The 26,571-nt window shown below is 41.7% G+C and overlaps 1 protein-coding gene across 2 annotated transcripts in view; it reads left to right on the plus strand.

Annotated features, from left to right (window-relative positions):
* Nucleotides 1–26,571, plus strand: part of STXBP5 (syntaxin binding protein 5) — a 429,990-nt gene that overhangs the window by 263,136 nt on the left and 140,283 nt on the right. For both annotated transcript variants that reach the window (XM_066595949.1, XM_066595950.1), the window contains exon 9: nucleotides 16,315–16,393. In XM_066595949.1, coding sequence (XP_066452046.1) covers nucleotides 16,315–16,393 — 79 coding nt within the window. The remainder of the gene's footprint in view (nucleotides 1–16,314; nucleotides 16,394–26,571) is intronic.

The raw sequence follows: 26,571 nt of genomic DNA on the forward strand, positions 1-26,571 counted from the left end.
CATGTCTTTAAGGCTAAGAAGGGGCTGCATCCACCAGTCTAGGGTTAAATTTGAATAAAAAGGGGTGTTACTTTTAAGGGTAAAAAATGAGGAGAATGGAAGGGGTGGCACATTCTTCAGGGAGACATTGGTACATGCGGTCTGAGGAGAATCTTACGCTCCTTTATGTGTATACATATTTTATTCTTTGGTTCCTCTGAAGTTACCACAACTTCATAAAATTTTCAGTGCCAATAACAGATAAACACCGGTACCAAATTAACTCGGGCGAAGCTGAGTATATCAGCCTAAGGTCTGTAGTCCATTAAAAGGGCTGCCTGTCAGTATACTGTCCATCAGTCCATTATTAGTCAAAGTGCTGTCTTTCGGCACACTGTCTGTCAGTGGTTTGTCTTTCAACGGCCTATTTGTCAGTGGACTGTCCGTCAGTGCATAGTCCATCAGAGTGCTGTCAGTTAGTACATAGTTTATCAGTGAGCAGTCTATCACTTTCTTCTATATCTTTTTTTATTTTCTTTCATTTTGTACATTTTTGTAAAAGACAAAAAGTAAAAAAAAAAGTTAGTGTTCCTTTAGGGTTATATATTTCTTGTCTCTGGGATTACAAAAAATAATGACTCGCAGGATGTGTAGTACGGAGCAAGCCTATGTTTTATTATGCTCTGACAGCTCAGACTGTGAAAGTGACACCTCTTCAGAGGCAGAAATTTATGACCGCGCTGACACAAGTTCTGATTCTAGCACTGGGCCACATAGTCCGATGGTGGTAGAAGTTGCTACTGCTGGATCAGGTGCAGGGCCTAGTGTTGCTATCAGTTTCACAATTTGGAATCCTGCTACTTCATTCTCTCCCCAAGTTCCCCAGTTTTTAGCAACCCCAGGCATAACCTTTGATGTTGCAAATTTTACATTTTTTAAATTAGTTTGTGGGCGATCAGGATCTTGAATTAATTGTACAACAAACTAATCTGTATGCCAGATAGTTTGCTGTACAAAAGCCCACATCAATATGTACAAGTATGTGGACTGCCAAAAATGTCCAAGGAATAGAAAAAATTGGGGCATTACTTTGAATATGGGGATAGTTTAAAAAAAAGAAAAAAAAGAAAAAAAAAACTCGGTCCACTCCTACTGGTCCACTAATACTGTCGATGCAACCCCTGTTTTAACAACAATAATGTTTAGAACCCATTATAAGGCCCTCATATAGTCCATGCATATCATAGATAATGCCTAAGTTCCCACAAATAATGACACTGCCTTTGACAGTCTCCATAAATTAAGGGCCGCTTATTGTAGTCTTAAGAGATTCCTTTTTAAATCTCTACACCCCAGAAAAAATGTATCAATGGACGAATCCTTTCTTCATTTCAAAGTCTGACTTTTCAGTAAATGATCCCTTACAAAAGAGCTAAATATGGAGTAAAACTATAGAAGGTGTGTGAGAACACAACAGGTTATAACTGTGTTTTTTCAATTTATGAAGTCAGGGACTCTAAGCTAGTAGAAGATTAAGGTCCATGATGCGATAGTGAAAGCACTACTTTCTTTATTATTTAACAAAATAAAAAACTAGCAAGTGAAAACGTGTTTTAGGGACGAGCCCCTTCAGCAGTTTGGCTGGATTAAACACCCTGTCTCCCTGCCACATACAGGACCTCTGGCACATCCAAAAACCTGTAGTTATTTTGTTAAACAATAAGAAAGTAGTGCTTTCACTATCGCATCTTGGACCTTAATCTTCTACTAGCTTAGAGTGTTGCGCCTTCACACCAGTATTTTTCAACATTCTTTTCGCTATACTCACGCCCAGCTTGGTGGAGCATTATCTGATTGGCAGCACCTCCGTCTTTCGAAACACTTGTTACTCCAGAACTATTTCACCGCTCTCACTGGGTCTTGCTCCACCCTCCTTTTTCATCTTTGTTACTCCTATTAATACTCCAGGCCGCCCTAAAGCTATTGGTACATCTGAGAAAATTGTGTGGGACTTATTGGGGCTGTTCCTACACAGTGGGTACCACGTGTATAATGATAATTTCTATTCATGTGTGCCCTTTTTTAAACCCCTCCATGTTGCAGATGTAGGGGCTTGCGGGACAGTCCGTAGGATTCCCACAACTGTTAGTATCCAAGTGTTTAAACAAAGGAACATCCTTTCGCTTACAAGTGGCCAACTGCTTCTGGTGAAGTGGTGGGATGTTTTATGTTGTCCACTATACATGCACACACCATAGTGGCAGTTGGAGAGAGAGGGATTACTGGTAAAAAGCAGAAAACAGTATCTCTAGCAGACTACAATAAGATCACGGGGGGTGTAGTTCTTTATGACCAAGTGCTTCAACCATACCTGGTGACGCAAAAAAACAGATTCAGGTTGCTACCTGTAATGCATGTGTCCTTTTTTTAAAAATCCCAAGAAACCCTCACTTTCCTCGAGTTCCAAACTGAAGTCATTGAGCATCTTTTATTTGAGACCATTTAAGTCTGAAGCTGCCCAAAATGGGGCCTGAAGCATTATCCAGCAAAATTTGCCTCCTTAAAGACACCGCGTGCGCATTTCCTTTTGGGTTCTGCTGTGTGTCCAGAAAAATACTAAAGCCACAATGGGCATATTTCTAAACATGGGAGTAAGAGGGGTATCAATTTGGGGGTTCATATCTTCATTTTCATGTCTAGTGTACAAAAAATGTATCTTTAAAATTACACATTTGCAAGAGAAATCAAAATGTTTCATTTTTTTCTTCTTGTTTTCCTAAAATACATTCAAAAACTGTGCTGTCAAAATACTTACAACACCCCTCAATTAATACATTATGGGGTGTAGTTTTCAAGATGGGGACATGTCTGGGGGATTTCTGTTATTTTAACATCTGTGAGCCTCTGGAAAATTCGCTTGATGAAGGAAAACAAAGTGTACTTCTAAATTTTACATTTCCTAAATTGCCCAAAAATGTAAAATTTGTAAAAAATATAATTACAAAACAGATGGGAATATATATATATATAGAGAGAGAGAGAGAGAAGAAAAAAGTTTTTTACAGTCTGGGTGTTCATATGTGATATACTGCAGTTGAAAATGGGAAGTAAATGACAATTTTAAAAATTTTCCTCAATTTTTACATTTTTTAATAATTATATGCAAATCGTATCGGTTTACTTTTACCATCCAAGTAAAGTACAATATATGACAAAAAAAGCAATGTCAGAATTTCCTGCACAACCTTTAGGGCGAGCACCCACTGGCGTTTGCGTTTTCCGCGGGAAAAAAACGCAGCGTTTTCGCCGCGTTTCCCGCGATTTTTCCGCGCGTTTTTCGCGGCGTTTTCGCGGCTTTTCCATTAATTTCCATTGACTTTCATGGGTGCATTAGGAGAAAAATAAGGACACATATGCAACTGACAGTTCCTATGTTAAAAACGCAAACGCAACGCAAAAAAAACGCCAGTGGACAGGAACACATGTTATCTCTATGCCTGTGCAGGAAAAACGCAAAACGCAGGTAAAAAAACGCCAGTGGGTGCTCGCCCTTATAGAGTAAAGCCGGTTTCACGTCTGCATTGGAACCTCCAGCTGGAGGCTCTGTCATAGATGCGGCTGCAAATACTGGGAGTAATAGCGCTGGAAGAAAAAAGTGACACGTATCAGATTTCAAAATTTGGCCAGGGTCATTAAGGTACGAACAGGCTTGGTCACTAAGGGGTTAAATATATGATAATCCTCTTGTTCTCGTGCTCATTGTCATTGAAAAGAAAATATACAGGCAGAATGCAATATCTGGGGTGTTATACCGGGTCACCCAACAGTATAGCACATGATTGACTGAACTGGTACCAAAACACATTAAACCGGTTTCCAGACACCTGTATAACATGAGGGAGGACATTTTTCATCCCTTACAAGATGACAGGTTCTTGGTCCTCTTTTAAGGCCTCATGTCCACGGAGAAAATCAGGCCCGCCACAGATTCTTCATGGAGAATCCGTAGCGGGTCCCTCCTGCCCCGCGGCCATAAGGCCAGAAAGAAGAATAAACTCACCTCTCCGGACGCTGCAGTTCTTCCTTTCTTCCCGGCCGGATCTTCTTTCTTCGGTCCGGCGGATGTGCTCGGCACGCCAGCAGCGTGCTGCGCGCATGCGCCAGGCCGAAGAAAAAAGATCCGGCCGGGAAGATAGGGAGACCTGCAGCGTCCAGGACAGGTAAGTTTTAATTCTGGCGCGAGTGTTCCGCGGATCCGGACGGCTTTCATAGGCTTCAATAGAAGCCTGCGGGAGCCGTCCCCGTGGGCATGTCCGAATTTTTTCCCGCACGCGGATCCGCGCCTGAAGGGAAAAATGACATCTGCAGGTATTTAACTACCTGCAGGTGTCCAATTCATCCCTATGGGGCGCGGATCCGCGTGCGGGAAAAACGCTGCGGATTTTAACCCCGTGGACATGAGGCCTAACAGTTTTCAAAGCAGTTTTGTGTGACGGGGAGAAATTTTTCTTGGGCTACATTACAGATGTTGCATTGCCATCTTTGAAGGATGGCACTTTACATTTGTATTGCGGACTGCCAGGCACTGCCATGGTAATTGCATAGCATAGCTGCTTCCATTCGGTTTGAATGGTGATGACGCTACACAAATCGTGCAGGCGCTTATTAATGCAGTAACCTGCTAACACAAGATGCGTCAGTGGTGTATAATCGGTATATTACAAAGTGTCCCATATGCAATGGTACTGTTGAGTTAAAGGGGTTGTCCCGCGCCTAAAGAGAAAAAAAATGTTTTGCCCAGTCCCCCAGTACCTGTAAAGGAATACTGCTGCCAGGTGTTATTAAAAAAAAAAAAAAATTCCCTTACCTGAATCCCCATTCAGCAACTTGAAAAAATCTTCTTTCCAAGATGGCTGCCGCTCTTCTCCCACGGTGCACTGCAGGTCTTCTCCCATGGTGCACCGTGGATGTTCTTCTGCTGTCTGCTCTCCACTGCCGATTCCAGCCACCTCATTGGCTGATCAGCACCATGTGACGGGGGCAGAGCTACGTGATGACACAGAGAAGGGGGAGGAGCCAGGACGCAGCTCGTGAGCCCGGACCCTCCAGAAGAGGATTCCTCTCTGCGCAAGCGCGACTGTTGCGGCAACCAGAGGAGAAGTTTGGTCGTCGCCATGGAGATGGGGACGCCAGCAGCGGAGGGGGTAAGTATATAACTTCTGTATGGCCAATATTTAATGCACGATGTATATTACAAAGTGCATTAATATGGCCATACAGAAGTGCTGAACCCCACTTGATTCTGCGGGACAACCCCTTGAATCAAGGTTTGTTAAAATGACAGTGACCATTTAACACTCTGAGGGACCATTGTGAGAGTGAGCAAAAATGCAGAGTTATGAAACCAATAGTTTTCTTCACGGCATGTCCTTTCTTTCTGCGATGTGCGATTTTTTTAAAAAAATGTTTACTTCCCATGTTTCCCTATGGAGGCTCCTTTTTATTACATCACAAGCTATGAACTTTCGATTCTTATGCAATGAGTTTTTAACATTAGAAAGTCCTATTAATTTTCTCGCAAGAAGCAGTACTGACGCTCGAAAATCGTGGGAAAAAAGTTGCGATTTTGCCACAATTTTCTTGCGACGATATTGTGATCTCCAGTGTGAAGGAGCCCTGAAGGCCAACTAGTTAAGCCAGTCAATATAGATCTTTCCAAGTGTCCATCCCTTGCTATGTCAGCAGTCATACACTTAAAAAGAAGACAAGAAAAAAAACAGCCTGATACGATCCACAGCCATCGTCTCCTACACTTTAGGCCTTTCTCACATGAGTGTATTGTAATTGCAATATGCGATGTTAATAGCCCATTGATTTCTCGTGGGCCATTCACACTTGTGGGTTGCTTTTTCATATGCGTATTAGTCGCATGAAAAAAATCATGGCATGCACCATCCACACACCAAGACAGTGTATGGGGATTGGCGGCATGCAGCAAGTACGTGTGTCATTGCATACTTGCGGCATGCTCACGCTCGTTTTGCGCCGCTGTGTGAGCCTTACCTTAATTTGTATTCTGGGTTATGATAAAACACATTCAGTGTAAATGGGGCAGATTATTGAACATTGCTGAATCGCGGTTGGTAACTTTATCGAATACATTGGGGGGTAATAGGCCGAACTGGATGGACATATGTCGTCTTTCGGCCTTACATACTGTGTTACTATGTAATATAGCTACTGTCAGTAATGCAAACTACATATTTTTTAAGAGGACCAATCATTACATAAAAATGGATAAATATTATATTTTTCCATGCATTGCTTAATTATTACAGGCGTCACTAATTTATGTAACAAGACAAGTACTTGGTTAGTAGGGAGATGCTTTCTTACTATCGGAATCGTATTCTTGTCGTGCATTCACAGGCACTAAATGCTTGTTTATGGTTCCAATTAGATTGTGGCAAATGAGCATCCCCATAGCAACAGCAGCCATGTCATGTGAAAACGGCATTATCAGGACCTGTCTCATAGTAGCTGCAGCTTATTGTCAAATGACAATTGACAACATATTGTCTAAATGGAGCTAGATATGTTCAAGTCGTGCAAGAATAACGGTTGTAAAGAGAAGGATGCTCACCAAGCCTCCACGTAGGTAACACTCGGACAAAATAGATTGGCGCACATTTACTGGTCTCTGACAATTCATAATGGAATAAAGATGCCCGTATGCCATTGATGGGTGCTTGTCTGCATGCCTGAGCAGTAATGTACTCCGTGACCACCACTTAAGGTGCGTTTAGACTGCACAATCGTTCAGAAAATAGTTCAAGTGAGCGAAACTCGACGATCATAGTTACGTATAAACACGAGCCGAACACTGAGCGACTAACGAGAGTCGTGCGATTCTCATTTGGTGTTCACTTTCAGCCGGCATAAAACTCAGCACCGGCTCGTTCACTTGTCGGGAGGTTAAAACACCGATCGGTCACAGGAATGTAAAACGGTGAGCGGTAAGTGAATCGGTAAACACGCTGCCTGAGCGCGAATGAGCTGGTGATGATGTTACCGGAGTGTTCACTCAAGGAAACGAGAATCGTGAGATTAGCCATGTGTACTGCTTTGACCTCTGGAGAGTTTCCTGGCTCGGGTGACCCTGTGAGTTTAGTGTCCCGGGGTAGCTTGCTTTTGGCTTTCCACACTGGCCAGTACACGGGGCCTATATGACTCCTTGAATACAGAGCTATATAGCATGTGTATACCCTTCCCAGGAATTTAGTACACATGGAATAGACCTGACTGTAGATTTCCATATTCCAAGATCTCCGGAGCTTTTTTTCTCATGTCACATGAAAGAGAACATTCTCGCCTCAAGACGAGCAGCAGCAGCATATAAAAATGTCTTTTCAAAATTCTTGGCTTCAGCGTAAAGACAGGAATTATTTGACCACTGCAGTTCTCTGATTACCGCAAAAAGTGTGGATGAGGCATTAGAGACAGCAATAGGGAGTGCTAGAAAAATCTGCCTGGTCTGCTAGTTCCAGCTTTCCCCCCAAAAAAGTCTTATTGATTGAGCTGCTGGATCCAACTAGTCAAGTAGAACAGAGGTCTAGGGCAGAAAATAAATGTTGATGTAGTGAAGTCTGACAACCATTTTTAGTTCCTGCAAATATTAAAATGCAGATAATCTTTAGGGGCTGCAAAAACTACGTTTAATGCAAATGCTTCGTGAAGTATTTTTCTCGTTTTGACCACTTGCTTTCAGTTTAACACTTACACTATATATATGGTTTTCTTCTATTGTTGTTACCTTATTATAACCACAAGAGGGAGACTATATGCCAATGTAAGTAATGTGTAGCACAACATACACTCCAGAAACAGTAAAATGAAAGTACTGACCATTAAAGAGATGGTACCAAATACAAGCAATTTTACATTTCTCACCGTTTTGGAGATGTATGCCCAGTTCTGAGCCCATCCCGGTCCCTCGTATATGCTCCCTTGCTACTGGAGCCGACCTCTAGTAGTTCTAGTCACCCTGGTTGGGCATGCACATTCCTTTTCTGCTTTTTTGCAGTGTTCCGTCTCTTGGTGTGTGTGAGAAAACAAAGCACATGCACTTTGCCCCCAGCAGTTTGACAGCTGAGCATACGAAGAGAAGCTTTGTCAAGCATACGCAAAGAAGCCGATCGGGCTTTTCTGCAGTGCTAATGTTCACTTATCAACAAGCACTCAACTGTCCCAATACAGCCACAGGAACGCTGTGATTACACCACTCTATCCACCAATGAGAAATCTAGAAATATTATTTATAAGTGCATATATCTGTAAAACCACAGTAGAATAGGGGTAGATTATACAGCTGCTGTGGGACCTTTGGAAAGAAAGGACCCAAGCTGTCATTGCACCATCCCTTTTGCTACTGGGAATCAAGAACATATGCAGGACCTTTCTCCAAAGAGGAAATGCCTTGTTAGCAAACAACCATGGAAAGAATTGGCCCCAGAGTCTTTTTAAAGGGCATGGAATGCAAAACAAACAGTAGGCTCAGTTGTCCTGGGTGGCAAAATCAGACAGTATATTGGGCGCTCATTTAAGCGATTTCTGTTGTTCACCTCTCGGGCCTCCGCCCCTCTCATACAGGGTTTTTAGTCGTTAAGTCTAGCCAGGTTATTGGGGGCTCATTTAAAGGGGTTGTCCAATTGTAAACAAGTGATGGTCTTAGGGCTCTTTCACATGGACGTAGGCGTTTTTATGTGCGCCCGCCAACGCCGTAAAAACACGTGAACAGGCACACAAATCTAACATTGCCTTCCCTTCCTCTCGCTGGCTCACCCCTCTCTCCTTCCCTCCGGCTGTTTGTAATGGGAGTGGGTGGGTCAGGGGCAGAGCTAAGCAACAACCCCCCTCCCTGCCCCTTGTCCGCAGCCAGCAATGGGAGGGGGGGGGAGAGGGCTGGAGCTTCTCTCCACCCTGGACCGCCCCTTCCCATTGCAAACAGCCAGAGGGGAACAGAAAGGAGGAGAGAAGAGGGACGGAGTTTAGCAGTCATGCTACTAAACTCCCTCCTACCTCCCTTCTCTTGCTGCTGTCATTGGCTCCCATAGGAGTTCATGCAGCGGCCGATGTATTCCGGCTGGAAAGATAGTTCCAGGACTGTCTTTTCGGCCCAGCATGAAAGCGCCCGGCGCTTTATTAGTCTGGCCGGGTGCTTTTACACCGCGGGAATACGGCCATGTGATCTGATGTATTGGAATCGAATGCATCAGATCGTAGCATAGATTGTCCGGGGGTGAAAACAGCAGCCGATATATGCTCATGTGAAAGTGCCCTTGAGGTTCATTTACACACAAAGATGATTGCTCAAAATTCCTCAGAAACTAACAGCTTTCAGTGATCATTTTGAATTAGCTACTAATGATGTTAATTAGCTGCTAATATCCATTAGCAGCTAATTAACATCATTTGCATGTTAATCAGCTGCCAGAAGATGTATTTACAGAACAGCACGTTGTCTGTACTTTAAATACATGTCCATTATTCTGCTGCAGGGCTGACTGCTAATAACCATGTTATCAGTGCTGCCCTTGTAGGACTCAGCATGCAGTCCCTCTTATCAGGGGCGATGGCTTTTATGCTGAGCTGAACTCGGTGATGAAGAGTGCATGGTAAGTGCACGATGGGCACATATTTACACACAAAGATGATAGCTCAAAATTCGTCCAAACGACGACTTTTGAGCGATTATCGTGTGTAAATCAGCCTTAATTTGTAGGGTAGACCATCATTAATAGATCAGCAGGAGTCTGCTGCCTGGAACCTGGGTTGATATGCTTGTGCATTGAGCTATTTTTTGCAGGAAGCAGACAGCTCCATTCTCATTGCAGTGGCGAGGTTTGATATACCAGACCAAGTCCCTATTGAAGTTAATAGCCTATAATACCAAGAGTGGCCACTGCAGTGAGAGTTTAGCTGTCTGCTTCCTGCAGAAATCGGCTAAACTTCCTGCGGCTCCGTGTATGAGTGCACCGATCTTGTGAACAATTGCTTGGCACCAATTCAGGGCACAGTATTCCTACAAACTACTATTGATGGATTTTCCTAAGGATAGGTCATCAATATTTTATAATTTGATAGCCCCTTTAAGTTTTTGCTATGAAGTTTCAACTCTTCTATATATGCAACTGCCCATAAGCTTTCCATAAAAGAGGACTAGCACTATAAATGAAACCGATATAGGCTCTGCAGCTGCAAGTTACACTACTGCTTTGTATATCAATCCGATCTTTCCTAGTGATTGAGATTATACAAAGGTGATTTCTATAAAATTTTGTAATCCGCATATCTTTATTGGAATGTAAGGTTTTAAGGGCTCTGATACATTGTTTTTAATTTGAGTATACTGTAACTCATTTGTTGCTAAAAGTTTTCTTTTATAAGCTGTGGCAATTGTATTTTAATTGAGTGTTATGCAATGGGCTAATCTTCTGTGTTCTCACCAGAAATGGTGTAAAGCCCCTGAATAAAGTGCCCAACAGCTATCCTAGCAATGATCGTTCTGTACTTTTACCCAGCAGTGATCATCACTCAGCAGATGTTGTGGAGTGAGCCAGAGATCATCCCGGCTCACTCACCTCCATTCACAGTAGATGCAGTAGCAGACCAATGATAATTTTTAGGTCAACATGAAAGATCCAATCATTGCTGATTGTTCTTTCACTGCATGTACTTACACTGCAGTTATCGTGCCAATCGCTCAATCTAACGAGTCATTTGCACAATAATAGTGCTGTTTAAAAGAACCTTAAGCAGCATTCTACTTATTTCCAGACAAATGTCAGTGCTGGCAATCTCCAGTGCATGTGAACAGTATTGCAGAAACCACATGCTGCTTGTCATTGGTTTTGATGCACATTTTGGTAGAAAATTCACTTAGCTCCACCCCGTCCCGCCCCCTCCCACTGCAAATAGCTGAAGGGGAGGAGAAAAGGGGGAGGGAGTTTAGCAGTCACACTGCAAAACTTCCTCCCACCTCCTGTCTCTGGCCGCTGTCTTTGGCTCCCATAGGAGTCTATGCAGTGGCCAACATATTCCAGGCACAAAGATTGTTCCAGGACTATCTTTGCTGCCAGGCGCTATATTTACGAGCCGGGCGCTTTTTTGTGCCACGGGAATACGCCTGTGATCTGATGCATTGGAATCCAATGCATCAGATCTTAGCATATATCGTGCAGCTGTGAAAATGGCGGCCTAAAAATGCTCATGTGAATAAGCCTATAATGTGGTCCCCTCCTGTAGGATCATCACAGGACGTACACTGTGATATCTCCATACTGTGTAAAAGTTGAAAAAGATTGACTGCACAAGTAAGCTGTCAAAGAGCCATAATTGGCGCTATCTTTGGCCACAGTTGTTTGCAGTGGGTGTCAGCTGTCAGAAACAGCCAGCACCTATCGCCCATTTCATACCCACTTCACACATCTGTGACATAACGAAAGAGGTTAAGAAACCATCTAAAAGAAAAGCTGTCTTTATTGCCAAGAGCAGTCTGAACACCAAATTAAAAGCTCTGCTCTGATTGGTTGGGCAACGTAGACCGTTTTATAAATCTACCCCATAGTGGTCAAAATTCCTTATTTTGGTATGGGGGTGATTGTTGTAAGTTATAGTAATGCTTTCCTCTAAGAACCCCTTCCTGACAATTGTTGTATATGTACAGCACTCGTGGGGTGTTAGTGTAAGGAGCTATCGAAGACAGCTGACACCCAGCCACAACAGCCAGGATCAGAGAACTCTGATCTTAGCCATTAACCATTTAGATGCCTCTTTTATCTAAATGGCCAGACACAGAGAAGGGGCTTTCGCTGTTACTTGAATGGCTGCCAGTTTCAAGATTGTGGATGCTATTCAGTTTCCATGGCAGCCTGAAGCCTTCTGTAGCAGGGTAACAGGATGGCAGTAAATCTATGATATACTGCAATACAGATGACTACCAGTGCAAGGATTCTATGAGGACTAAAAATACTAAAAAGATATTAAAAGTTTAAAAAAACCTTCGAAGTTGTCACATCGAAAAATAAAGAGCAAAATAAAATGGCCACATGCAGGAAAATACAATATATGAAAACATTACATTATTTATCCTGCACAGTGAATAATGTTAGGAAAGAAAAAAAAATGGAATGCCAAGCGTTTTTTTGTTATCTGTTCTCTAATTTAAAAAAAAACTGAATAAAAAGTGATCAAAAAGTCACAGGTACTCCAAAAAGGTACCAATAAAAACTGCAGGTCATGCCACAAAATGTAACCTCACTCTGGTCTATAGATGGAAAAATAAAGTTATGGGGTCCAAACGATAGCAACAGAAATCTTTTTTTTTTCTTTAGTAAAAAGGTTGTTTACTTTAAGTAGTGTGAGATAAAAAAACATATAAATTTGGTGTTTGCATAATCACACTGACCCACAGAGAAAAGAGAATGTTCTTTTTACTGCACCATAAATCGCATAAAAACAGAACCCACTGAAAATGGTATAGTCGCAAGTTTTCTAACACATTATATGGTAAGTTATATGATGCCACAAAAAATACAACTCAAGCTATAAACACACACACTCACACACATCCTCTCCTGTAGCTATGCCGCTAGAAAAAAGAAAAAGTTATGATTTTTTGAAAATGGGGATGGAAACATGAACACAAATAAGGCTGCAGAGGGAAGGGGTTAACATCACATATGCCTATTTACCATTAAAATGCTGCAATTACTATACTCCTTGGCTTAAAAATATTCCTCAAAATTGTGTTTTACTGTCGTGAAAAACCATTTATTGCGACCTCTGGCTACAAGGTAGGATAAAACAAGAAGTCCATACGAGAGAATTTTAAATAGTTCGTTTTTCTAATCTAAAAACTTGATTCACTTAGTATTTATTTGCTAGTTGTTGTACTGAAGGGAAAATTGCCTATCATGTTTTAGAAGCTGACTCCTTTCCAAACTGATTCATTTGGCATGTTGAGAAATAACAATTTACAGATGCATTAACTTGTCATTTACAGAGATTCTGAATCTTTACCTGCTAATAAATGCCTCAAAAGCCATCTTATAAGAAAAAGAAAAAACATTGAATTGGATTCATTGTCTCCTTGTCTTGGCTTTCAGATGGCTCCATTCTTTTATATAATTCACTACTTAAAACAAGTATAGGGAGTATTTTCTGCAGTTTTAAATTGTTAAATTCTAAGTGTTATGTGCCATATAATTTGGGAATTGTCAGTTCACAACTAATCTTGATATAGAATGCTAGAATAATGTTAAGGGCTTACATATTAAAAATGATGGCAAAACCCTCCTAAAAGCAACCTGCTTACTATATGCACTACTTATGTCTATATAGCTTCATATTAAACAGGTTAAAGGTGAATTTTATTGATTTTGACCAGTAAAGGGTCAAATCAACGGTGCTACAAACTTGACATGTGCAGAAGGCTTCAAACATGTTAGTGCTGCCTGCACATTGAAAGAAGTTGGTAGAACCAGCCTCATATTTCTTAAATGCTGCGCACAGAAAATTCGCCAGAACTCTTCCAATTCAGTTCATATCAAAACGACACTAGAAGATGTTGCTTTTTCAGCACAAGGCTTTGCTTATAATTGGGATCACATCACCACCTTCTTCCCTGGCAAGAGAAAATGGACAGCTGTGTTATTTCTCACACTTCTTTCTTCTCTAGTTATAGAGTCATTAGCAGTTATGATAAACCAGGAGCCTGATTTAATTTGATGGAAGTACTGTGCAAAGTTATATAAGAAGGAACATAGATACTGGTAATCCCTTTGATCGTCTTTTGGAGGAAACCAAACTTTTCTAAATTGATGACCATGCCTTGTTTTAATTTTGTTCCCAGAAAGGAATTAAAGGTGACCTCTCGGCTCTCCTGGCATATTTCTTAAAGCCCTCTTACACAGATCAATTAGCGTTCAAACAATTGAACGATAATTAGAGATGAGCGAGCATACTCGCTAAGGCAAACTACTCGAGCGAGTAGTGCCTTATTCGAGTACCTGCCCGCTCGTCTATAAAGATTCGGCTACTGGCGCGGGTGAGCAGTGAGTTGCGGGAGTGAGCAGGGAGGAGCGGGGGGTTGAGAGTGAGAGAGAGATCTCCCCTCCGTTCCTCCCTGCTCTCCCCCGCCGGCAGCCGAATCTTTAGAGATGAGCGGGCAGGTACTCACATAAGGCACTACTCGCTCGAGTAGTTTGCCTTAGCGAGTATGCTCGCTCATCTCTAACGATAATCCATTAAGTGTAGACGCAGCCAGCGATCAAACAACAAACGATAAATTGTTCGCTTTTCATTAGTCGTTCCTTTTATGCAGGCATAAAAATCATCACCTTGTTTACTAACCGTTCGTTTAAATAGTGATCGTACAGTCGGTATAAACAGGCTGCCTGACTGAACTCTGACATTGTTTGGTCATTCAACTCAGTAATCGGCAAGTCTAAACAGACCCTAACTCATTAAACAACAGTGCTGGAGCACCTTTCCATAGATTGTTCATTGCGATGTGCCTCTTTTATTCCTTCTGCAACTATATGAATTTATTCTCAACTTAAGGCCCATTTACATGGGACGAACTGTCGGGCAAACGATGTCCGACACTAGTCCCAGTAATGCTTCTTCCTGTTACAGTGAGCATCTCTGGCATTGTTGAAAGCACTGCCGGCATGGAGGCGGAGCACTCTTCCCCGCTTGCCTCTGTTCAGAAGGGATCAATTGCTGTTTACACTGAACGGCTAGTCGTTCAGCTTTCTGCATGCATTTACACGGGATGACGGGTATTTGAACAACTCTGAATGATAATCGCTCCATGTAAAAGGGCCTTTAGTGTTAGCATTCCTCTTATCAGTGTATGTCCAGTCACTGTCTTGACATTGTCACTGCAGATTGGACGGTGCCAGGAACCACAGTGTCTATTTTGTTGCCCTAGAGACTATTTAGACAGGACACTAGTCGTCTAAACGACTGTAGGAGCGCTAATGTCACTACTAAGGTTGTTGGCGCTCGTGCAGAGCGGTTAGACAGGCAGAGAATGCTGCTGGATCGCAGGCTTCTCGCACAGCGCTTCACCTTCTATGTCAAGCGCTGAGTGGAGAGCGTTTACACCCAATGAGAATCCCTGTGATCCAGCAATGTTTTTTTATGCTGGCTGAAGTGAACAAACAGTAAACTATTTTTTTGCAAATACTCGAGACAATTGGCGCTTAATTTCATTCATTTGAATGCATTTTGAGAGATAGTTGTCCCATGTAAATGGCCCTTCATTTCTAAAATCCTCTAGACTGGTCCCAAGAAAGAAAAGAAATCTATTCAAAATGTGATTTAGTTCTACAGTAAAGATGACATCATTGTTTTTTTAAAATGCATATATAAAATAGGTAACAAACTTGCACACATGTATCTTACAACAAAATGCAGAATTCCCACGTCACAGCCTACTCTGTTTATGTAGTTATTACAAACGTCTTGGCATATCTGTGCAAGGCCTTGTGCACACTTCGAAATCATGGGCACAGAATTAGTGCACTGGCACGCTGTGTCTCTGTGAATCCTCCTTACAGAAATGTAAGCACCATAGCTTTGGGCAACACTGTAGCTCCATAACACATCATGCATGGAAACCTACCACAAATTTCCTTTTCTTTAGGCCTCCTTCACACGGGCGACACTGCATCGCTGCGATATCGCATCGCTGCATCGTATGATATTGCTGCGATTTTTCTCGCAGCAATACCGCGATTTTGTAGCTCTACAAAGTCGCATGTGACGCTACAAAATCACGCGACTATGTAGCATCTGCTACTGTCAAAGTTGCATCGCATCGCATGCAAACCGCCTTTTTGTGCGATGCGATGCAACAGAGAGAAATGCTCCATAGAGAAACATGGGCTACAATACCTAGCGTGTCGCGGGCATATCGCCGGACCTGCGAGGTTTGTGTGTCGTTTTGTAGCATGCTACAAAACATCTCATGTGTGAAGGAACCCATAGGAAACCATGGGCTTCTCATACATGCGATTTGTAGCATCATAACCCGTAGCATCTTTGTCGCCCGTGTGAAGCAGGCCTTAAAGAAGCACCACTTTGGATAGAGTTCTGTTGCTGCCGCATTACAGATCTGTGTTTGTTCGTGTGCATGAGTGCTAAGACTACCACCTGAGGCCCTAAAAGTGGTTCGACCTTTGGCCAATAAAGAGGCTCTCAGAGTGTTTAATTTCCTGATCTAGTAAACATACTATGATAAATATCAATGTTCTGTTTGTGTTCTAGGTAAGCAGATAAAGGATGGAAAGAAACCAGAACCATGCAAGCCTATCTTGAAAGTGGAGTATAAAACAACAAAAAATGGGTGAGCAAGACTCAGCTGACTTTGTTTCCTATAAAGTAAACAAAACAAAGCTTTGTTGATGAATAATAGTCTGACAGAGGCCAAAAGGACACACTTTTGACCTCTACTGGGTGAATGGGGACCTATAGATACCTTTAGGTGTATGTGCCACGTGCTGTCCCAGTGCATAGGCCATGTGTAAATGAAAAACAAAATGCGAAAAAAAAGCCTAAAACTGCCTTTAATTTTCTTGACAAAGCTCATGAAGTAATAGAATCTTACTGTTTTGTACTATGTAGGTAAAATTAGCCAAAGTATGTTGCAAACCATAAAGATTGTCCATTACATTATATTTAGGGTAGGGTAATTATTGCATTTATTGTGACCCCATTTATAAGCATATGTCCATAGTGAATAGGCATCAAAATCTGAATGTGTTACATTCAGATTTACTCTAGATCTGGTGGAGATTTGCCACGGATTTCACTCCATCACTTGAAGGGGTAATATCCAGCGTGACCATCTTTAAGATTAATTTGAAATCCTCACTGCAGATCAATCAATACATGCTGCAGATTTTATCCTCAGCGTGTGGATAAGACGCCTTACAATCTCCACCGTTTAGCTAATGCTATAATGCCCTGCGTATTTTCTACCTGCGAAGCTGCAGTAGCAAATAATACAGCAGGCATGGCACATGTGAACATACCCTGAAGGTAATGATTCTTCAATAAGCACAAACCTCAGAGAGCGTTTCTCAGACTACATGTGTTCCAAGTGTCAGTGTGCCGTTGTTCTGTCAACAGCCTTAACTTGTTGGATTGTAAGCTTTCACAAGACAAATGTTTTTTTCTCTAATATTTTTTTATTGAATTTTTTTTAATTAACATTCTCATGAAAGGAAAGTAGATGTACCTTCACATGAAACCCAAATGATACAATAGGAAACTGGGCAGAAAAGAATTGCATAGTAAATCTGTACATCTGAATAAAGGCATTCTCATGAACAAAACATGCAAAGTGCCCTTTGTAGGACGTTGATCAGAAAGCATTGGTGAGCAGACAAGATTTTATGTGTAGGAAAATTGTAAGATACTATAAAGTGAATCAGCTTTCTTGATGGCTACAACTAGTATTGAAAACTGTCCCTCATATTAATATTGAAAATATCTCCTGGGACAGAACAACCTATTCTTTTCATGGTCTTTTACAATCCCCTCCATGGAGCACAAGATCGTTAGTCATATCACGAAGGGTAATCTGCAAGTTTGGAAATCTGTTCAGTCAAATCAAGTTGCATGGTCTTCCCCCTTACTACTAATGCTACTTAGTTTGTTCAGATCAGTATTATCAACTGATTTCCCCTAGAAAGTAGGATGTATTGTAAACTCTGGCAAAATGCCCAACTGTTATCCGGAAATCAAACGGATCCCCATTATAGTCAAGGGGGGCCACTTAGCACCGTTTTGTTCTGTCATAAGACTGAACCTTTCAGCCATGGGTTTAAAGACCTTACACTTATATAAACTCTCCTTTTGACAGCACAAATTGACAGTAGAATTTTTTTAGACAACTTGTATATTCACCAAGGGAACATAATTGCCTGCAAAAGGTCCTTCTCCTCACCAAACTCTCACCAAGCTAAGTTTCAAAATTTATCAGTTGCTACTTGACTCAACCTCATTTAACCCTTTGCAATCCAATTTTGGATTCAGGGTTTCCTAGGGGGGCTTTCTCTTTCTGCCATTATACAATGGCACTATCTGCTGGCTACAGCCAGTAATGTGGTATGGGACATGCTGGAGAGCCCCCTGACAACAGAGTGGCCAGTAATATACAGTAAGAATACCCTGCTGGACATCTTCCAACATTGGAGCTCTACAGCCTTCATCAGAATGTCTTCAGACATCAGACAGTGGATTTAAAAGGGTTAATGTGCCAATTTACATTAGGACCTGAAGAGCTGAATTCAGTCAAAAAGGTGGTTTTAAAAAAAAAAGCCTGTGTTCCCTATAAGAGCTCATCTGCCCAGGGCTGGCGTTGTGGGGTTTGAGGGGGGAAGCAAACTGAGCAATTACCCAGAGTTTCCATTCCCAAAGAGCACCTACTGCTTTCAGTATCGCCACTGCACTTTTGAGCTACAGAGTGTAGTCAGGCAGCGCAGCAGCTGAAAACAACATGGGGAGGCTGGTGTGGAACAGTGGAGGAAACCTGAAGCAGGGACACCACAACAGAATACCTTCTGTAGCGGACTCCACCCCCAGCCTCTTATTTTCTGCTCCAGTGGGGATTACCATACTGACGGTTTGGCTGGCTTTCCAGGGAACCCATGGCAGCCTTCACCACCGCACAGACTTCATGCCACTTGGATTTGTGACAGACCACACTAAAAATTTACATGGTAAGGAGGGGTGGGAGTTTCCAACAGCAGCGGGTCCTCTCTTCTTTAATCAGAATGCTGCTTGAGCAGCCTCTTCTATCCTCCAGCGGGTTGCCCTTAGCTCCAATAGTGCTCGGGCGAGTACACAGTTACTCGATAAGACTGCTACTCGATAAGACTGCTGCTCATCTCTAATAGTGAGATAAGGTACTGGGGGCTGATTGGCATCCTTAAGCAGCCTTAAACGAGCGTGCTCGCTCACCTCTACTCACTATACAAATATTTTTTGAACTATCAACCTACTTTTAATCTAATGTGCATGGCCACCTTAAGACTAGTAAAGACACATTTTGGGATTCCAGGGGGATTCTGCTTTTTCAAATATTAGGATGAGATAAAAGTACAAAATGTATTCTTTTTTCTTGATGTGTGATGTCTACTTTTGGTAACTATAAATGTTATGTCCTATGTTGTATAGTGCTACAGTGCTAAAGCTGATAATACATTACATATACACATTATGTGTATATCAGCCAAACCCTCCTCAACTAATGTGTATGGGGGCCTTCCAACTCTCCCCTGACAGTAGATGTCAAAGGAGAGAATTGCAAGCAGTTGGATTTCAAGTGACTGAACCTTTAGCTTTTGGGGAGAAAAGAAAATTGTATTCTCCTCAAAATATCAACACAGGAGCATCTTTCCTTACAATTCGGTGGTGTTCTCCGAGCTGTGGAATCGATGAGCCAAACTTGTGATTCCTCAGTTTTCCCAGACTCCAACTCCTTCATACGAGTATATGTTTTTTAAAGGATAAATTTACTATATTAAAATGGTAACATCAGGCTTTTTATCACCATTGTAATAAAATAATCAAGCTAATTAGATAGAACATAAAATATATTTATTGGAACACAAAACTTTACTAAATTGTAAATACACTATGTACGTGGGGAAAAAAGTTTTTAACACAATTGTCTATGAGAGAAAATATGCCACGAAATCTGTATTGAATTAATTATACCATATTTATAATATGTATTTTTTTATAAGTCATAGTCGGTACATTTTTACCGACCCCTGACTCAAAATGGGACTCCGACTCCACAGCCCTGATTGTTCTGTTCACAATGATTCAGAGAAAATGGATTCGCTGTCCTCGGTGATGAGACCTTCACCCATCAGCAAGTTATCCCCTTTCCTGTGGTTCAACTCCTTTAACTTAACATGAAAAATGTAGATAGAGGAAAACTACAAACTGATATGAGAGTAGAATTGAGATATAGATTGATATTTTTAAAAAATGTTTCTGGTTTTGAGTCTGCTTTAACACTTTTAATAAAATGCCAACAGCAATTTTGAAACAAACTTTTCTGCTCGCTAGGAAAAAAAGGGATTTCAGCAGTCATAAAGTATTCAAACATTTTGCATCCTGAGACTCCACTGTGGTAATTGTCTGTTATTTTTAAGGATACCTAAACAAAGAAAACAGTCAATTTCCCTGAAAATAGTTTTACTATTGATTTTTTTTTACACTTTAAACTCTTTGTACTATGGTAGACGAGCCAGCTCATGCCGATAACCATTAGCCTTTCGGACTTCTTGGTACATGTTATGTTTTATATAATTTTGGGACGTTAGGTTTTCTACTTTAAGCTCTTTCTATTCCTTTGTGGTGTCAATTTTTTAACGTACTTCGTGTTTATAACACAGACATTAGCTCTGCACATCCAGGGGCACCAGTGTTATATCTATGGACAGCACTTTTTGTGCAAGTCGTTTCCAGAATTAATAATTTTTAATAGAACTCAAATAATACATTACTTAAGCCTTGCTTTAATTTCAGTCTCCTAGTAGATCTCTAGTTACAAATGCAGAACATTATGCAAATTTCATTATTTAATTTCCTTAATTGTCACATACAGGCATGATCTTTAAGGGTTTTTTTTACACTTTATATGGTGAGCTCTGCTAAATAATTTAGCAGATACTGCACATCCTAAAATGCGCATGGAGGTATTTTCTCATTTCACAAAGGCAAATGGGAATCTCCTTGTAGCCTCAAATGGTGTGTATCCTTGAGAGTCTTTCCCTGAAGCCTGCACTGGTTTCACTGTTGAACACTGCTGAATTTGCATCCTGTCTGTATGAATGTTTGGAGCTGTCTAGCTTTTCCTATGATAAATGAATAGGTTTTACCCACATATTTACTATGTGGGGAACTCGCCACTTAGGTATTTTGCCCTGTTTTATGAATGCAGATATTGCATTGAGGAAGAGTGTGAGAAGTTAGGTGTGTCCAAACCTCTTGCATTCACCCTGGTTATACATAAAATGGTTTTCTGGGACTTAAAAGAGAAGTTAAAAAGGCTTAAAGTCAATAAAAATTGAATACTCCCCTATCTCGGCTGCCCCTCGACCCTGCACAAAGCCTGGAAAAAGCAGCAGGCTGTAACATGCCATTCATTGTACACATGACCACTCATAGGCTTCAGCGGCCATAAAAGAATTAGTGCAGAAGCCTGTGAGTGGCTGAGCGGTTACATGCATAATGAACAGCTTGTGACAACCCGATGATTCTTCCAGGCTCTGTGCGGAGGGCACTGGGGCTGCACAGCTGGATGGGGGGTGGCCAGGATATGGGAGTTTTAAATTATTATTGATTTTAAGCCCTTTTAACTTTCTTTTAGGTCCCTAAGTTTGTTTTTCTTTTAGATCATTAACTTTGGTTAAAAGCATTAGTCAAAGCAAATATTGCAGACACACCTTCCCAGTAATGTAGTTGAAAACAATGACATTCAGATTGTGACCTGGATTTATGGTACATACTACATAGGGATTCATAGTTGTATAGAAATTAGTAAGGATGTAAGAACTTGTGGTTTCAAGTCTGACTTCAGGCCTTGAGGTGTGGGTATGGGGTTGAGTTTACTTATGGATAAATCAAAGTAGTGAAATAGTTCTGTGTGGTTTTGAGTACCAAACTCCCCTTATATCACGATTAGGGCCAGCACGATTGCCCACTTTACACTGGACGATTCTTGTTTGGACAAGCGGGTGACACCACCGCTAGTTGTTTGCTCTCATGCAAAATGTTTAGACAGGCAGATCATCGTTGAGAATCGGTCACTTCTCGTTCAGTGCCTCACATTCTATGTAAACCGCTGATTGGGGAGCATTTAGACGTAACGAGCAGTAAGTGAGCTGCCGATGCTTTTTATGCAGCCTGAAACTGAGGGACAAACGAAAAGTGAACGATGAGTGCCTGACGGCTCACGTTCAGACGTAATGATTATTGTGCACTTTTGTTGGTTTGGGCGAATTTTGAGCACCAATCGTTACGTGTAAATGGGCCTTTAGTCTTTTTAATAAACAGTTGTGTGTTCATGTGTTTGTTCATGCCATTCTGTAGCCCTCTCTTTGTTACAATAACACTTCAGTTAGGAACTTTTAAAAACTATAAATATTCAGCAAGTTCCGTACCTGTTTTTACTGATTAGTAATGTAGACAATTGCTTTTCCCCTTATCTGCTAACAGCACAGTGCAAAATCGGCTTTGAACTTTACAGTCATACATGCTTGTTCCTAGGGAAACACAGTCTAAAAATTTGTTTTTATATTAGTGCGTTCAGGCATTTTGTCTCCTAAGAACCATGAAGACCAACTCTGTATATATGCCTTATCAGCCAGATCAGAAAGTCACCCTTACGAAGCTTCCTTCCCTGGCAGACTTGGCCCGATCTTGTATTATCGCCATTGAATGCTGTACAATAATCCCCAAATACATTATTTTCAATGTACAGTGGGGTTTCTCAGGCCCTTGTAACTTGTAACCAGATTCAACATGCTATTTCACAAACAATCGGGCTCTGCAGCATGTGCACTTTGCTGGAAAATCCAGCCAATCACAGGGAGCATTTCACTAGTAAAATCCCCAGTTTGCTGAAGTACAGCTTTTTTTTTGTTATTTAGAAAATTCATTTTCAAATAGTCTGATATAAAATAATTTTTTTTTTAAATCACAGGAGGCGACTATATACTTACTGAAATACAGATACAGGAGGGCAGGCATATAAACCACTTATGTCTTAACATACAGACAGCCAGACTGCTAAATAGAGGAGCGAGTAACACATGTGAAGGGCACCGATGAGCCACTCACAACCCTTCCTTATACTGAGGGGGTGGCTGCTTTGTGGTTATTTCTACATACAAGAGTAAATACAGGTTGTCAAACCACACATGCAAGCTTACAACCTATTAGTGACGTCATATTTGAATCCAACGGGTTGCCCTGCACCCCGCAGTTGAACCAGACTAGCATCGGCAGACTTTGCCTGATCTTGTATTATTATCCCATGCAATGCTGTACAATGATCCCCAAATGCAGCATTTTTAATGTATAGTGGGGTTTCTTGGGCCCTTGTAACTTGTAACCAGATTCAACATGCTATTCCAAAGACAGTTGGGCTCTGCAGCATGTGCACTTTGCTGGAAAATCCAGCCAATCACAGTGAGCATTTCACTAGTAAAATCCCCGTTTTACTGAAATACAGCTTCTTTTGTTATTTACAAAATTTATTTTCGAATAGTCTGATAGAGAATTTAAGAATTAGTGGAGTCTGGATCATCTGTTCATGTAGTGGTCACAGTGCAGTAGAGCTACAAAGAGTGTCCTTCATTCTGGAGAACTTGGAATGTCCATGCATTACATGTACAGCCTTTGTATTTCCACAAGAACTGTATCATATTTCATTTCTCCTGCAGCAGTGCCATAGTGGACCTGAGTAATTGTTTACAAAAAGGATTGAGCAAAGTGGTCACCCCCTTTAAGATGAAATCAATATTTTCACTGAACTGAAGACACCAATTTGGTCAAGAATTCATAGTGGGACTCGAACTGCAACCTTTGTTTCACACTCTGAATATCTGTAAAAAAAAATTGTCAGAGAAACCCTTTAAAAGAAACTGGGAGTGTTCACTATTGTACATGCTGTGTGACCTTGGGGATTCCATGAAAGCTGCTAAAAACAGCGCTGTGACGGAATCTTCAAAATGAAACTAACACCTTTTTGGTGTCCATTTTACAAGGTTTCAATGTGTTTCAGCTTTATTTGGAGTATAGAATAGCATAGTCAACTACGTTATTCTATACTCCCAATTAAGTTAAACCTTGTAAAAGAGGTGTCAGTTTCACAATAGACGTGAAGGGTTCCTTTTGCTTCCACTTGAGAATTCAGTCACCGCACAGTCTTCAGCAGCTGTAACGGAACCCCCAAGCGGAGTCACAGAGCATGTAGAATAACGCTGTGTGAACGCTCTCTTAATCTTCCCACAAGTCGTTCCTTGTAATTTGCCTCCATATTTGAAAATGTTAATGTTCTTTTTATTAAACAGTTTTTATTGGACTTTTCCAATGAACAAAGAAAGCTTATACTTTAAGGGGGGTTTCTGAGGTCATTGGTTGAGGAGCATTGAGGAGCATTGGTGGCAGTGGAGGAAAGCAGCCTACAGGGAAAAAAAAATTACTAACCTTCCTCTGCAGTGATGGGCCCCCACCGCTTTGTTTACAAGCACAGCAGCAGTCACGGGGAACTCAAGACATAAAATTCAGAATACCTCTTAAAAGATTCCATAGTAGATGGGCCAGAATCCAGGCTAGAATAATGACATTTGAGTATCAAAGCAGATATTGGAAGGCCTGAAGAGTGTCAATGAATACACTTTGTGCTGCCTTCAATAGTAGGCATTGGGGGACAAAAAGATAGACCTGTGGGATGTGGTAGTGGTTTAACAATAGCAGTGAATACATTAATACAAACTCATTGCTCTCTCTTTCTGAACAGTACATGATAGACACCACAGAGATATATTTATGTTCTTAGAGATGTGTATTTAAAAAAAATGAATGGGTAACAAGTAATCTGCCAATGCTTAGTCAATGGGACACTAGCTGACCAGCTGTGGGAATTGGTTGTCCTATGTTACATCCAACTGCTGCATAGCTGTAAGTTTGATATGTGAGCTCAAAAGCTTAATATGATGGTTAACGAATGGAAGTGAACAGTAATCGTGCAGTTTAAACGAGGGCCAGCTACTTAATGGCGAACGAGAATCATTCGCTTCTCGTTCGTCAGCAAGTTTCCGCAGGACTTGGCACGTTCACGTGTCGTTCCCTTTAAACACTTTTTGTTCAGTTTTTCTACATAGGGAATGTGAAACACTGAACGAGAAGTGAACAAGTCAACGATGACTCTACCCATCTAGACAGGCTACACGAGCGCTGATGAGCTGGTCATGACCTCACCGTGCAGTTTAAAAGGAGCATTAGAAAGGTAGAGGAAAGAGAGAAGATGCACAATATTCCAATTATACCAAACGTTTTAATTACTGTAGAACCAGGTATTTATAGTTATGTGAGAGGACGTCGGAGCACAAATATAAAGGTAATGATTTTCTCCTGAAAGATTCTAGAGAATGAATACAGTATATGCAAATACAACAACTTTGATTGTGTTTTTCTGACAAAGTGCTCCATATTTTGGTGCTTTAGAAATAAATGGGATTCAAGGACTCAACCTATTTCTAACACAAATCCTGTTAAATCAGCTATCACAGCAGACTGATTAAAGCAGAATGCATTTTCCAACCTTTCAGCTTTTATTTGGGTTAATGCAGTCACTGATATCTAATGTAGTGAAGAATAGCAGTGAAGGTTAAATATGAGGACGTCTTTTTTACCAGTATCCCAGCTAAGCATTAATGAGATTAATGGGAGCAGTTGGATTGGTGAAGTCAGTTTGTACAGGAAATACATTTTGGCCCAAGAAACAAATGCTGATACAAAAGAGAATCTTATTTGCAGCATAGTAGTGATTCTTGCAAGGGACCTTTTACACGGGATTGAATTGTCTGCAGGACGCAGCGCAGATGTGAATTTTGTCAATTAGTGCGGATGTTGTAGCATTTTTTTTTTACTGCGGAATGCATTCTGCAGAACATCTTGCAGAATTTATTGTCTTTTTATTGCAGACTTTATTTACGGAATTATATGTTAGAAATCTGCATGTTACGGCACTCTGACCCCCCCCCCAGGCGGCTGGTGGGGTGCCCTGATCTTCCCGCACCCCACTGTCCCTGCCAACTTGCCTCGGCCCTGGCTAACCCCACTCGGTCCGGTTCATCGAAGATACCCCCGAGTTCCTGAAAAAAGGAGTCCACCGACTGCAGGGAGGGGGAACCCTCGGGAATGGAAAAGGCCCAGGTCTTGGCAGAGCCCCGCAGCAGGGACATTATAAGCCTGACCCTCTGGGCCTCCGAGCCGGAAGAACGGGGACGCATCCGAAAAAACAGGCGACACGCCTGTTGAAAAACGAAAAACTTGTTCCTCTCCCCAGAGAACACCTCGGGAAGAGGGCACTTGGGTTCGGGACTGGTAAAGGCGTTCTGCCCCTGCGACAACGCCCACTGCTCCTGGGCCACCATGCGAGCTGACAAGTCCCGGATCACCGGCACCAGGTCTTGCAGCTGGTTTGCCAGGGCACTGATCGCCGCCATTTTAAGGGCCAGTTATTAGTTCTGCTTACACCTAGCCAGTCTGTCTGCGGTTACCCTCAGTCAGTCCCTAGTTGCCGGTCAGCTCCTTCTGGTTCCCTATTGCTCTGTCTGTTTTTGTTGGTTCTGTTAGCCTCTGGTCTAGTCTGGCTCAGTCAGCACTAGTTGCTATCCAGTATCCTTCTAGTTTGCCTGTGAGCTCCATCTCCAGCCTTGTAAGTTTGTTGGTCTGTTCCATCTGCCTCCCCTGTCGGCACTCTGTTCCCCC

Source organism: Eleutherodactylus coqui, chromosome 3, assembly GCF_035609145.1.
Source record: "Eleutherodactylus coqui strain aEleCoq1 chromosome 3, aEleCoq1.hap1, whole genome shotgun sequence".
NCBI lineage: Eukaryota > Metazoa > Chordata > Amphibia > Anura > Eleutherodactylidae > Eleutherodactylus > Eleutherodactylus coqui.